This window comes from Podarcis vaucheri, assembly GCF_965113315.1.
Source record: "Podarcis vaucheri genome assembly, chromosome: 4".
In the NCBI taxonomy this organism is placed as follows: domain Eukaryota; kingdom Metazoa; phylum Chordata; class Lepidosauria; order Squamata; family Lacertidae; genus Podarcis; species Podarcis vaucheri.
The window spans coordinates 26,552,987-26,566,869 of NC_138762.1; the positions used below are offsets into that span (position 1 = coordinate 26,552,987).

Below are 13,883 nucleotides of genomic sequence, written 5' to 3' on the forward strand. Positions count from 1 at the left end.
AGGCTCCCCTCTTCTCAGAAAGTGGCTTCCGCCTCTGCTCTGTCAGACAAATGCTCCTGTCGCCACAGGGAGCTTCTTAATTGCAGCAGGAACATTTTTTTAAAGCCTGCTTTTCACGAGGGTGTACAGTACATGGAAATTGCCCTGCTAGCAACTTTCCCCAGGACTACTACCACTGACAAAAGGACAGTATTTCTTTTTTCAGTTCAGTATCTAGACATCTTTGCAGATATACCGTAATTTGGTGGTGGGAGTAGTGTGCAAGTTTCAAAACCTTGAGCATGTTTACTCAGAAGTAAATATGAGAAAGGGCCACAACTCAGGGGCAGAGCATCTGCTTTGAATGCAGAAGAGCCCAGGTTCAATCCTGGCCATCTCCAAATAGGGCTGGGAGAGACCCCAGTCTTAAATCCTGGAGAGGTGCTGCCTGTCAGTGTGGACAATATTAAGCTAGATGGCCCAGTCTTTTGACTCGGTATGAGGGCTCAAAGGCAGCTTCCTATGTTCGTGAATAAGCCCCAGTATCAACCTGCATCCTTAGCAAGTGCTGCCCTAGAAAGAGCACAATTCTGAAACAATTCAGACAAGGGGCAGCAATATCTTTGTACATATATGAGCCATTTTAAGTTAACTTTAATGTGCTTTTTTGCACTCTTGTGCATATACCCCCATATAGAAACACATTATCATGAATTATGAACTGTTAATACCACTTTTGAAACTAAAAACATGTCAGAGGGTAGGGGCACTGATCCTTACTGGAGCAAATGGTACATTAATTTTCACTCTCTTCAAAAATCACATCCTTGGTCAGGCTCTTGACTGCAGCATATCACATCACATTAATTAATTCCCACCACTTGATTCCATACTTAAAACCACTCTTTCTGAGCAAGCATGCACAATTTTATTCCATTCATATAACTGCAAAATAAATACATAATCCTTTCACTCATGCTTTTGAAAAATGTTAGGCATTCTTAATCCAAAATACAGGATTTTATTTTGAAAATACAATTAGGTCTTCCAAAGAACATTTAAAATTTGAAATACTGATACATCATTTCTATGTTTGCAAACTTAAAAACACCTTTTTTTACTAACATTCCCTTTTTGACCTAAGAAAGAGTAATTTCAATGGCCAATCTTTTCTAGTGTATCCCCACCCAAAAAAAAATAGACTGTAATATTAAAAACAAGTTGTGGATGTTTTTACCTTCTCACAAATAATAGTTTAAGCCTTTTTTTAAATCTAAGTGAAACCCCAAGGGAATTAAAGTAAGTAGAATGTGATTTCCTGAGCTGGAATTTGTCCAAGTCACTGAATGGAACAAAGAAACTAATTCATATGAATTGCCATGGGATTTAACATGAACACAAGTGACCAAGCATCTGAGTGTTGTCTTGAATAAAAGCAGTTGTAAAGCTCATGCTTTATAGAAAGCTTTATAAAGTGGTTATCAGTCAGATCAATTAATAGGCAGTCTTTATAAGGGTGTAAAATGGACTAAGAAAACTGCTGAATACAATGCCAGGGGATACATTCTGGGATACTATACTGATGATACTGTTTTATGCACATCAGACCCAGTTAATGCTGAAAGGTTATTGAGTATAGAATTGGAGACCCTTTTTAATGTCTCTGGACTTAAGGTAAATTTTCAAAAATCAAAAGTAACATTCTTCCATATTCCCCCACAACTTAAGGAAACCTTATCCAAAATACCTTTTACTTATGGTCACCTAAGCAGTACACATTACTATACATAATATCTGTAAAAATTGTAATAATTTTGGTATACAGGCGGCAACCATTTTGTGTGAGGGTTCTATTCCTGACCACTGCGCATGTCAGTGGAGCACACATAAGCCCATTCCGCTTCCATTCTCTCCTCTTCTGGGTTCAAAAGGAGCCGTACATCGGCAGTCATGTGTCAACATGACACGTGCAAAGTGGTTACCATCTGTGTATACACTTCAACACAACTTTGTTAAAGTATTCAGAAACGTTTTTCCGAGTGCTTATTGGTTTTTGGTTTTTGTTTTATGTAATTGTTGCATGTCATATGCTCTAATGTAAACAAAGATAACTCAATGAAACAATGTTAAGCAGTTTAAAGATGCAAATGAATAAAAAATAGGTTACAAAAATCAAACAAACTGCTGAATAGATCAATCAGCTCTACACTGCATTTTATATTTTTAGTATCATGTTTGTAATGGACAGCATTCTACACTTGGATCCATGTTCAGCAAAGAACAGCAAATCTCTCCAACTACCAAGCTACCCAATCAGAGGAAAATGAGTAAGTAACCACGGGTTCTTTTCTTAGCACACCCACTGATTTCCTGTGCCATACTAAGAATGCCATGATTTTCTGTGCAAAGTCCTTGATTAAAGCAGGAATCATGTGCACAGTGTCTTGTGAATCCCCCTTTCTCCTCTCACCTATTAGCTCTGATAAGGTTGAGATGGAATTGAGAGGATAGGTGGGGGAGAGGGAGTACTTGAACGGATGGGGGCTTCTGTTCCCGCCTCCCTATCTGGCAGATTTTAGAGTTGACAGCTCAGATTTTCTTTACACAATGCAGGAGTACCACACATGCCCTTCAAGTGGTGGATACAAAGATTTTTCTCCCTGTTGCATTATTTTGCAGTGTTAACAGAGTAGGTCCAGAAGAGGCAGCCATAGATCCCTCTTGCTGGGAACTATTTAAAGTCTCAGCAATTCGGAAAACTTGTAAACAGATCAATATTTTAGTTCAAAAGTAAGATACTTGATAGCCCATCATAGGAATTATTGCTTGTATTCAGACATTTTGGAGTACTTAGAAGAGTTTATAAAGAACAGAATATGAAACAAAGTATGTGTGTTCTTGCTGTTGAGAAAATGCCAAGTACAAGAAGTACACATACCCAGGGCTGAAGTAATATACATAAATGCAACAGGGATGGATGAAAGAATTCTCCCACCCCTCCCAATAACTATTTCAAATGCAAAGGTACCCTAATTTATAGATATTCATTTAATGACCTGCTCCTTTAAGACTTAAAAGTGTGCTGGTCACTGTTGTGGAAATTAAACATCTTGAATCACTAGCTTGAATCACGACCCAGAACTGTGGGAGTGGAGTCCTCTGCAATTTTGTGGGCTTTATCATAAAACCAAGAGCCCAATGACCTTTTGTTGGCGTTAGCAAATTCTTAATGACTAGGGGGTTTTGTACTTATTTAGATCAACCATGTACTGCAATAATCTGCAACTGTATCTTAATTATTACTGGACATGTCTGCAAATAAGCATATTGGAAAGATCCGGGGGCTGAATAAATGTGAGCATTAGGAAATAAATTGGAGGTTACTAATGCAACGAAACATCTACTGCAGTAAGAGACCTACAACTGCAGCTGCTTCTGCAGTGCTGGCAGGAAAATGCCAATGACTCAGCAACCACATTTAAATGTGAAACAATGTCCTGCTATTATGGAACTTTTTTGTACTACAATAAACAGTGCATACATTTCAGTCATTTACCGGTATATCTAAGTTCTCTAATGGCTTTTAATGCCACTATTTTTAAATTTCATACTCATAGCAGCAGAAGACTTTCATGATGATTTAAGTTACTATTTGAATCTCAAAGTACCTACAGGCTGTGATAGAAGTGGCTACGTGCATCCTCTAGATTCAGAGGCACCAAACGCCAATAGCCATTGGTAGCAGGAGAGGGGAAGGACCATAGCTCAGTAGAGAGCATCTGCCTGGTATGCTCAAAGCCCCAAATTCAAACTCTGGAAAGCCACTGGAAGCCACTGGAGACAGGACTGAGCTGCATGGGCCAGTGGTTTAACACAGTGTAAGGCAGTTTCTAGCCTTCCCATCCTCTTGCCTATACAGTGGTACCTCGGGTTAAGTACTTAATTCGTTCCGGAAACTGTTCTTAACCTGAAGCACCACTTTAGCTAATGGGGCCTCCTGCTGCTGCCGCGCTGCCGGAGCACGATTTCTGTTCTCATCCTGAAGCAAAGTTTTTAACCCAAGGTACTATTTCTGGGTTAGCACAGTCTGTAACCTGAAGCGTATGTAACCCAAGGTACCACTTTATGTCTTGTTTGTGGGGCTGCTGTATTTGTTATTGACCTCATGTAAGCCACTCTGGGAGCCTTTTCAGCTGAAGAGCACGGTAAAAATACTTTAAATAAATAATCACTCAGAACATTTGCTGTCAATGCAAGCAATCTTGGCAGTCCCTAGATGCATGCTCAACTCACATAGCATGTCAACCCTACCCGGCATATGTAGGTCAGCGTGCACATTCATCATCAACAATAAAACAGCAATATAAACTTCTACTCCTTAGAACATTGTTTGAAAAATAGAATTGCCCTGGAGAAGACAGGATTTGGTTATCCACAATTTGGATCAGAAATCCGGGGGGAGGGGGGGATTCATGGAGACCCTTTGGCCTCCAGATCATAGAATCATAGAATTGTAGAGTTGGAAAGGATCCCAAGAGTCGTCTAGTCCAACCCCCTGCAATATAGGAATCCCAGCTAAAGCATTAGAGTCACACCTCGGGTTACGAACGCTGCGGGTTGCGCGTTTTCAGGTTGTGGACCACGCCGAACCCAGAAGTGCCGGAACAGGTTACTTCCGGGTTTTGGCACTCGCGCATGCACAGAAGCGCAAAATGACGTCATGCACAGACGTGCCAAATCGCATCACACGCGTGCGCAGACGCAGCGCTTCAGGCTGCGAACGCTGTGGGTTGCGACCGTGCCTCCCGCACAGATCACATTCGCAACCAGAGGTATGATTGTATATATGTCAGACTACACTCTCATCATTGCTGACCATTGGCCATGCTGGCTGGGGCTGACAGCATTTGGAGTCCAATAACATACAGAGAGGACCACAGGTTCCTCATCTCTGCTCTAGATTCCAGAGAAGGCAGAAGAAATCTAGTGCCCTTCATTTCTAGTACATTCACAGGACACTATAACTTTATTTATTCTGACTTGTAGTTGAAGCTTGTTTACCAGTGTAACTCTTTCAATGCAATTGTCATACCACAATAAAATGTCAAGTTGCAGAAAATAGCCTACACTTAAGCACACACAGCAACGAGCTACTAGAATACAAACAAAATTATGAAAAACATCAAAACAACTACTGCACTACCTCCCAAAACAATTTTAGAGGTTAACAGATTGGCTTGCATTTTGTTCTGGGTAAATAATATATCTCAACAACAGCTTACATTAGAATGCTTAATTTATAAAACATCCCCATGGTTTTGTCTCTGAGATCAAGTGGCATGAAGGTCTTCCGAATGTGAAGTATTAATAGAAGACTTTTCCTTTGCATAGGAGGTTATCCACCTAAGCTGCTCTGACTGGCAACAACTCTCCAGGCTCTCAGACACAGGTTTCTCACATTACCTGCTAAGTCATTTAACTAGAGGTGCTGCCTGGGCATTGAACTTTGAAACTGCCTGCATGCAGTACTGTATATGTGCTCTACCACTGAGCTACAGTACCTACAGTTTGGGGGTCTTCCAACAGCTTTTGAAATCAGCTTTTTTGAAAGAGCCAATGTCATCAGCTTTGGGGCTACTCTTGTATGTGAAGCCAATGGATATTTTTATTTGACTTAATGCTTATCTAAAATTTGATGTATGTTAATAAACTCTTAATTGTTGATCATTCTTTTGTTGTAATGTTACAGTGATAGTATACTTTTTATTACATTGCATTCTTATACTGTAACAGACTATTTTTTTGTTTTTTAATGTGAACTGCTTTTAGCACAGATGTATTTGTGGAAAATGTGATATATAAATAAATTGACACTGAAATCAAACCCGAGTGCAGAAATGACAGCTGAAGTCTCATTCAGAACTGAAACGCTTTTACATGTTTGACGTGGGATTAGTATAAGAATTCATGGTTTCCCTAGTCAGGTATTCATTCGTGTGTGTTTTTTTAAAAAAGTTGTCTTGGGGCTTGAGCCAATATCTGGTTTAATATCTCACAGTGGCTATTAATTTATTATTGCAGCTAGCATTTTCACAGCTGCCCAAACCTACTACCCTGGTGCAGATTCTTCACGGCCGGGTGTCATGGACATGCCTGTGATCTAATAGAACTATCAATAGATCTGTTGAATCACAAAAATGCAATGCATCAATTCCAGGACTGAACCTCTGAAGATTCAGAAAACAGCATGTGGGCCTGAAGCAGGAGGAGGGCCTTCCATTGGCTGGGAGAAAAGATCTTTCTACAGTTCCCAATTCCTCCCCCTTGCTCCAACATCTGTGCCCCATGAATTCCAGCCTCTGTGGCCAGCTTCTATTTCAGTCCATGACCAAGGACTAAACCATGCTATGGGGGAGATCCTCAATTAGACCATTTGTTGTTGTTTTTAAATGACAGGCAACCATGTCAGTTTGATCAGAGAAGCTGTGCTGTGCTGGGGGAGGTGTTTGACCCTTTTCCCCAGGCACACCCCCTCCTCCCTGCTACTCTTTGCTCCAGGAGGAGAAAAGTAGGTTAAGCACAACAATTCTTTTCAAAGTGGCAGACTACTACACCTCTGTTTTATTAACAAAGAAAATGCTGGGAGATATGCCCACAGAAGTCCGGTGCAATATGCAGTTTGGTCCCAAGAAGAACAAAACATCCAAGGTATACATATCCTTTCTCTGACCTTGTGACAGTAACAAAACATTCACATTGTTTTATGTATTGCAATTTCTACTATTCATTCTGAATTCCAGATACAGTGGTATCTCGGGTTACATACACTACAGGTTACATACTCTTCAGGTTACAGACTCCGCTAACAGACATCGTGCTCCGGCGGTGTGGCAGCAGCGGGAGACCCCATTAGCTAAAGTGGTGCTTCAGGTTAAGAACAGTTTGAGGTTAAGAACAGACCTCCAGAACGAATTAAGTTCTTAACCCGAGGTACCACTGTATACCCTGTTTTCTGGTTGTCAGTTTAGAAGGTGGGTGAGCAGCACATGGATCTAAAGCTTTTATCATTGAAAGCCTTCCAAATACAGCCATAAAACTAGTTAAGTAGTCCCCCACTAAATATTTAAATAAGATAAAACAAGCACTTTAACGTTATATCAATCTTTTATAAAACTAAGGAGCTAGCTAATGCTTTCCAAAGGTTGTGCTCGCCCAAGGTCAGCTATTCCCCCCCCACTGCCCCCCACCCACATATTGATTTATCCATTTTCGTTACATGCGTTAAATTCAGGGGGGGGGGGTACTGTGATCAGCAGTGTGAAAGGGATGGAGCTATTTATGATGCAAAAATAACAGCAGCAGTAATGATATCATTTCTGATGCATGTTATGTGAAAACGAAATGTGTCATCCCATCGGTGGTATGAAAACAATTGAATATTTGGAGTGAAACAGAAACCATGGATTAACATTCAGCTGTCTCCTCAAATTTGAGAATCCTTAAATCGGGGGGGGGGGGGTATTTATAATGTATTAAGCTCTTGGGCAAGGCAATTAAATCCTTGCTGGCAGTGGTGGGGGTGGGTGGGTTGTGCAGTAGAATTGGGCCAATCACAGCAAAACAGACTAGAGACAGGGGCTTGAAATCAATGGTGTTTTAAATTTGATTAATGTCATCACAGAAGTGGTTGCCTGGAAATGTTTGCAGGTTCTTTTACTGCCCTCTTTCTGATAGCCAACCTCAAGTTGAAATATTTGCACGGGCCTTTTTGATTAAGTTAAAAAAAGTGCTGTGCAGCAACACTGGTCAAGGAGCAGTGCTCACACTACACCAGCAATGCTGGTGTAAACGTAATAAGCATTGGGAGAAATAATAGCACAACCCTAGAGTGAAGTCAAGGAAGGCCATCTCTGTTTGTCAGGCTGCAACAAGTAAAAAGGTAAAGGGACCCCTGACCATTAGGTCCAGTCGTGACGGACTCTGGGGTTGCGGCGCTCATCTCGCTTTATTGGCCGGGGGAGCTGGCGTACAGCTTCCGGGTCATGTGGCCAGCATGACTAAGCTGCTTCTGGCAAACCAGAGCAGCACACAGAAATGCCGTTTACCTTCCCGCCGGAGCAGTACCTATTTATCTACTTGCACTTTGAGGTGCTTTCGAACTGCTAGGTTGACAGGAGCAGGGACCGAGCAACGAGAGCTCACCCCGTCGCGGGGATTCGAACCACCAACCTTCTGATTGGCAAGTCCTAGGCTCTGTGGTTTAACCCACAGTGCCCCCGCGTCCCTTTTTGCTGCAACAAGTAGGCAGGGCCTAATTTGAGCACCACAATTGGGACTGAAATTAATCTTGTAGAAATCGAAGCACTTCTTCCAAAATGGCCATTTGACAAGAAAGCACCCCTTTTTTGAAGAGTTGGTATCCCAGATTACACAAACTTTTGAAACAACCCTGTGGGGGCTAACTAGGAAACCCTGGGAGGCTGAGTTGCCTGTAGTTCTGCAGTCTCCATACCAACAATCACTTGATTTCTTACCTGCCCTTCATCACTGAGATCTATCCCAGCCTGCACCTGTATTGCAACAGTTTTTAGATGCTTTATCACTTGTGTGTTTGTCACCTTGGGCTTCTTTGGCATATCCTTTGGGCAGGATATAATAATAATAATAATAATAATAATAATAATAATAATAATAGTCCCAGAGCAGGATATATAAATATATAAATACCATATTAAAACCTGTTTAAACAATTTACTGCCAAGAGAATAAGATTAGAACTGCCTCATGATTAGACCTGTTGAAACCAATGAGAAATTATTAATGGATTCAACCCTGCATGCTTAGAACTAATAGCCCAGCTGTGAGTGCTTAGAACAGTTATACCAACTATGCATCAATATGTAAAAAATGTGACATTTATACTAGTTTTTTAGGCTAACATGCAATGTTTAGGATTGTGATGTAGATTCATTGTCTTTTTAGGGAGGCATACATTCTGATCAATACTCAAGCAAGATATGGAAGCTAAAACCCACTGGATAGCTCAGTTGGCTTTAGCATGGTGCTGATAACACCAAGGTTGCAGGTTCGATCCCCATATGGGACAGCTGCATATTCCTGCATTGCAGGGGGTTGGACTAGATGATCCTGAGGGTCCCTTCCAACTCTACAGTTCTATGATTCTATGATTTCACTGAGGATTGATTACTTGCAAGCTACACAAGAACCTTAAAGAATTGTGGGAAATGTAGTCTGGAGAAGGTGCTGCTGAAGCTTATAAGTTCTCACAAAACTATAGTTCCTAGGATTTGGGGGGGGGGGCGGCAGGGAGATGACCAGGAAGGGCCATAGCCCAGTGGTAGAGCATCTGCTTTGCATACAGAAGGCCCAGATTCTGTCCCAGGTGTCTCCAAGTAGGGCTTGAAGTATCTCCTATCTAAAACCCAGAGGAACCACTTCTAGTCTTGGCCTGACTCAGGTAGCTTCCTATGTTCCTATGCCTCTTAACCCAATCTAGGGGAGCTTCCAGACCTGTTGTTTACTGAGCATTCATCCTGATATGTCAACACAGAGGTTGTATGAAACTGACAGCTAATGGTACACTTTCCATGGCCATTTTTGTCACTTTTCTTATCGGAATTTTTGCAGCTAGAAAAGTGATGGTATAATCACACTGGAAAGTGTGGGATAGCAATCAAATAGCCAAGAAGCAGCCCGTTTGGAAACACTTATTTAGGGCTGCACAATATATCAATAAATTGTCCGAAACCAGTTTGAAGTCTATATCATGATCTTGCTTCATAATTTTTGACCTGGCAATATATCGTAAATCATGATGTGTTTGTGTGTGTGCTATGCAAAAATCACAATGTGCGCAGCCAGCCAATGCTTTTCTCGATTCCTGCAGCCCCTGTTATCTCTGCTGGCTCATCTCTTCCCTGCCTCATGCAGCAGGCAGCGAATCACAAGAGCAGGCACCAGCAAAAATCACGGAGCAGGAAAAACCGTGATACCAGCCAATGCCTCTACATAGCTCAATTCCTTATTTCAGACATCGTGATATATCAGTATATTGCAATGTTTAGATGATGATATATCACAATGTTGAAAATCAGATATTGCCCAGCCCTACTCATATTGCAGCTGTACCTTGAGAGCAGAGGGTTCATACATTTACTCACTCACATATACTCCCAAACCACGGATTTGCCCTGGTTTACAATCCTGGGTTGCAGGGCAAGTGCAAAACCATAGTTGGGTGTTTTGAGTGTAATGGGAAATTGTAATTTCTCACAAACAAGGAAGTAACCAACTAAGCAAAGTGCAAAAGGTCGGGAAGAGGGATAAAAGGGGAAAGTGCCAGTGCAGAAGCACAGGCCCAAGGTTTGTCTCCATGGTACCAAACCATAGTTTGACGTTACGTGCAAACCAATCCTGTGTGTTTGTGTGTGTGTGTTCACATCTGCCCCATTTTCTTCCCATGGAAAACAAGGAGGAAGATTTGATAATGCTCACAAGTCTACTTTTATCGGGAAGTTTTACATTAGTTATTTACCTGAGGCTGTCATTGTCCTTCATGCTTTCTGTGGCCATGATATCTTCCCACTAGGAATACAAAGCAGACATAGATGCAGCTGTTTCCTTTTTTCCTTCTGTGACTGTACATCAGTCTCTCATCTCAAAAAAAAGAGAGCTTTGACTGATCATGTGGAACATTTCACTAATTTCTTAAGCCTTTCGACCCAAAATCGCGCTGTAGTTTCCCCTTGTCGCTCCTTCTTCAGCTTCCTTCAAATCTTTCTCTGTGAGTAACTCTTCAGAGGGCTTGGCTTTCTTGCATTCATCTACAGATTAAGCAGAGTGGTGCTGTGCCAGGAGCATTATATGGATTTGTTCCACAGCTTGAAGGAACGTCACATCATTCTCTCTCTTACAGTAGGTGAACTTTATCTCTTGCTGAAAGTAAGTGAGAATGTGGAAGCTGTTACTTTCTTATTTTCTGGGATCCAAATATTTGCACTCGAGTATGCCCTGTTTCCTCCTCTGGATTCGCTAATGGCCATGTCTTAACATTAGATCTGTGCTCCTGATGGATAAAAAAGAAAACGAGTATGTCAGAAGATTGGCATGAAATGCAGATTGAAACTACCTCTGAAGGGTATGGAAATGTCATTTCCTCTGAAGACATCACTGCAGTTTCTGGCTATTATGAGTCATGCTTCTAATTATAAATTCCTCCGCGCAGTATTGTGCTTGTAAGCAGAGGGAGAGCAAGAAAAAAGTTAAGGACTTTTCTTTACCTTTTACGGTGCAATCGCAGGAAAAATGCAAGTATCCACTTTCTGTAGAAGACATTATGTATTAGTTAAAAGCTAGAGATCTACTTTCTTCTTGTCCCAGGTGATATACTATTTAACCCTTGCTAACATTCTGTTGCATGGGGGAAAGAAGGAATATTTTTTACTTACAGGGAGAAAAACTGCTTGTGGGTATATGGTCTGATCTGATCACAGAAGAATGTAAAAAATGGGGTCTTCCGATTGGTGCTTTGTAACATATTCACTTAGGAGTGAGAATCAGGAAGGCAAAGTTGCTCACTCTATTTATTCAGGGTGCTAAAAACAAAAAGGGATTGTGAAGCACTCAAATGGGAGCTTTAAGGGGGGCTAAGTGAGCTTCTTATAGGTATTTAGTTATAGGGGCAGGGATGCCTTTAGTCTCATCCAAGAGGGCCATTCATACGTTGTTCGGTCCAATTGATTTAAGTGGAAATTACATTAACATCAGCATGTTTAAGAATATAGCTTTACCTGGGAAAATGCAATATGTTCAAAACCTTTCCATTCAAATATAAAGATTTCACATTACAAGCATTAACCAAACATTAATTCAGGACATTTTTCTTAAGCTAATTTTTGGACAACCATACCTGATAAAAAAAAATCTGTGTAATTCTCCTCAATATGCCACATGCACACACACATTTTATTGTTCGCCCTATGTTTATTTTTGTTTTCATGCACACACAGAAACTTTTGCACAGAATAACCCAGTGCCACAGAAATGCAGGGTTGACTCAAATTCAGCAGTAGCAATCTTATTAGAGTCAGCAAGAATTAGATAAGAGGATTAGATAACAAGTGTCAGAAATGACATGAAGCAAATCTGATATTTACTAAGCAGTGTAATCAAACTATATACTATTCAGCCCACTGTTGAGTGATCTCTCTTCCACAATCAAAGCATCTCAGTTCCATTATTCAGTGCCATCAGTTGCAAGTACAGTGGTGCCTCGCAAGACGAAATTAATTCGTTCCGCAAGTCTCTTCGTCTTGCGAGTTTTTTGTCTTGCGAAGCATGGTTTCCCATAGGAATGCATTGAAAATCAATTAATGCGTTCCTATGGAGACTGCCTTCAGACCAGGTCCGGGGACAGTCTGTCCCCGGACCTCTTCTGAAGGCAGGCCGGGGGGAGAACGGCAAGCTCCAGGGAAAGAGGTGAAGGGGCAGCGCTCCTTCGCCTCTTTCCTCGAACCTCTTCTGTAGGCAGGCGGGGGGAGAACGGCTTTTCTTCCCACCGCCAGCCTTCAGAAGGCTGTTCTGAAGGCTGGGGGTGGGAAGAAAAACCCTTCTCCCCCCACCGGACTTCAAAAGAGCTGCGGGAAGTCCGGCGGGGGGCCAAGGGATTCCCTCACCACCGCCCGCCATTAGAAGCGCTCGGGGAAAGCAGCGAAGCGCGCTGCTTTCCCCGAGCGCTTCTAAAGGCGGGCGGCTGGGAGGGAATCCCTTGGACCCCCGCCGGACTTCAAAAGAGCTTCGGGAAGTCCGGCGGGGGGCCAAGGGATTCCCTTGAAGTCCGGCTGTCCCAGAGATTTCCCTATGGGCTTTCGTCTTGCGAAGCAAGCCCATAGGGAAATTCGTTTTGCGAAGCGCCTCCAAAACGGAAAACCCTTTCGTCTAGCGGGTTTTCCGTCTTGCGAGGCATTCGTCTTGCGGGGTACCACTGTAGTTCAATACACTCAATGCAGCCAGTTCACCCAGAGTTGGTATGGATATAAGGCTAGACCACCAGGCTTGGACACTTCCCTCCCTCTTACCCTTATTTATTTTATTTATTAAATTTATATCCCACCCTTCCTTCCAAATGAGCCCTTGCATACAGTATTGCAGTGCTTCCGTACCGTACCCTTTTGAAGCAAACCACACTTCCCCTAGTTTCTGATCCTGGTTTTTAGTGGTAAACATTGTTTGCTGGTTCAGATGAAAGAGCAAATTATGACTGGCTTTAAACTGAGGAGGATTGTTCCAGCTGAAGAGGCTGGAAGGAGAAGAGGGAGCATGTAAGCCCAATAATCTAATCAGGTCCATAGTGGCTGGGGCAACCCAGTCAAATGGGCAGCATATAACTAATAAATGGTCATGATCATGATGTAAGCCAAGGTTGAGGCTGGGAGACATGTAGCTCCCTCAGGGATTGCAGAGATAAAAAGTATGCTCCCAGTGGTCTTATCAGAAAGGGAGTTTATCACTTGAGAATGAAATGGGCAGTGAGAAAGGAGACCATGTGTGCTACCTCAGTTCCTTGGCGGAATGGTGGAATTAAAAACATATATGCTGGATTAAAAGAGGGGATGGTATAGCAAACTGATGGGGCTGGCAATGTTCTAACATGCGCTTTCCCAAGCCTGAGCAGACCAGGCCTATTTAAGGGACTTGTTGCCTGGAGACAATTTTGCCCAAAGGTTTGATATATACACACTACCTTCAAAAGACTCTTGGGATAAAGAAAAACCCCACTGGATTGGTCTGAAAAGGGGGAAATGGTGCTGCCGAAACATCAATGCTCTTTATTTAAAGATAATTGCCTTGACTGCTATTATTCTAAGCAGAAATCACTCATTTTC

General features: G+C 42.1%; 1 protein-coding gene across 2 annotated transcripts in view; it reads right to left on the reverse strand.

The window, feature by feature from the left end:
* SACS (sacsin molecular chaperone) overlaps positions 1-10,650 on the reverse strand; it is a 46,354-nt gene extending 35,704 nt beyond the window's left edge. For both annotated transcript variants that reach the window (XM_082220212.1, XM_082220211.1), the window contains exon 1: positions 10,535-10,650. In XM_082220212.1, coding sequence (XP_082076338.1) covers positions 10,535-10,572 — 38 coding nt within the window. In that variant the 5' untranslated portion in view covers positions 10,573-10,650. The remainder of the gene's footprint in view (positions 1-10,534) is intronic.
* Between the last annotated feature and the right edge of the window lie 3,233 nt (positions 10,651-13,883).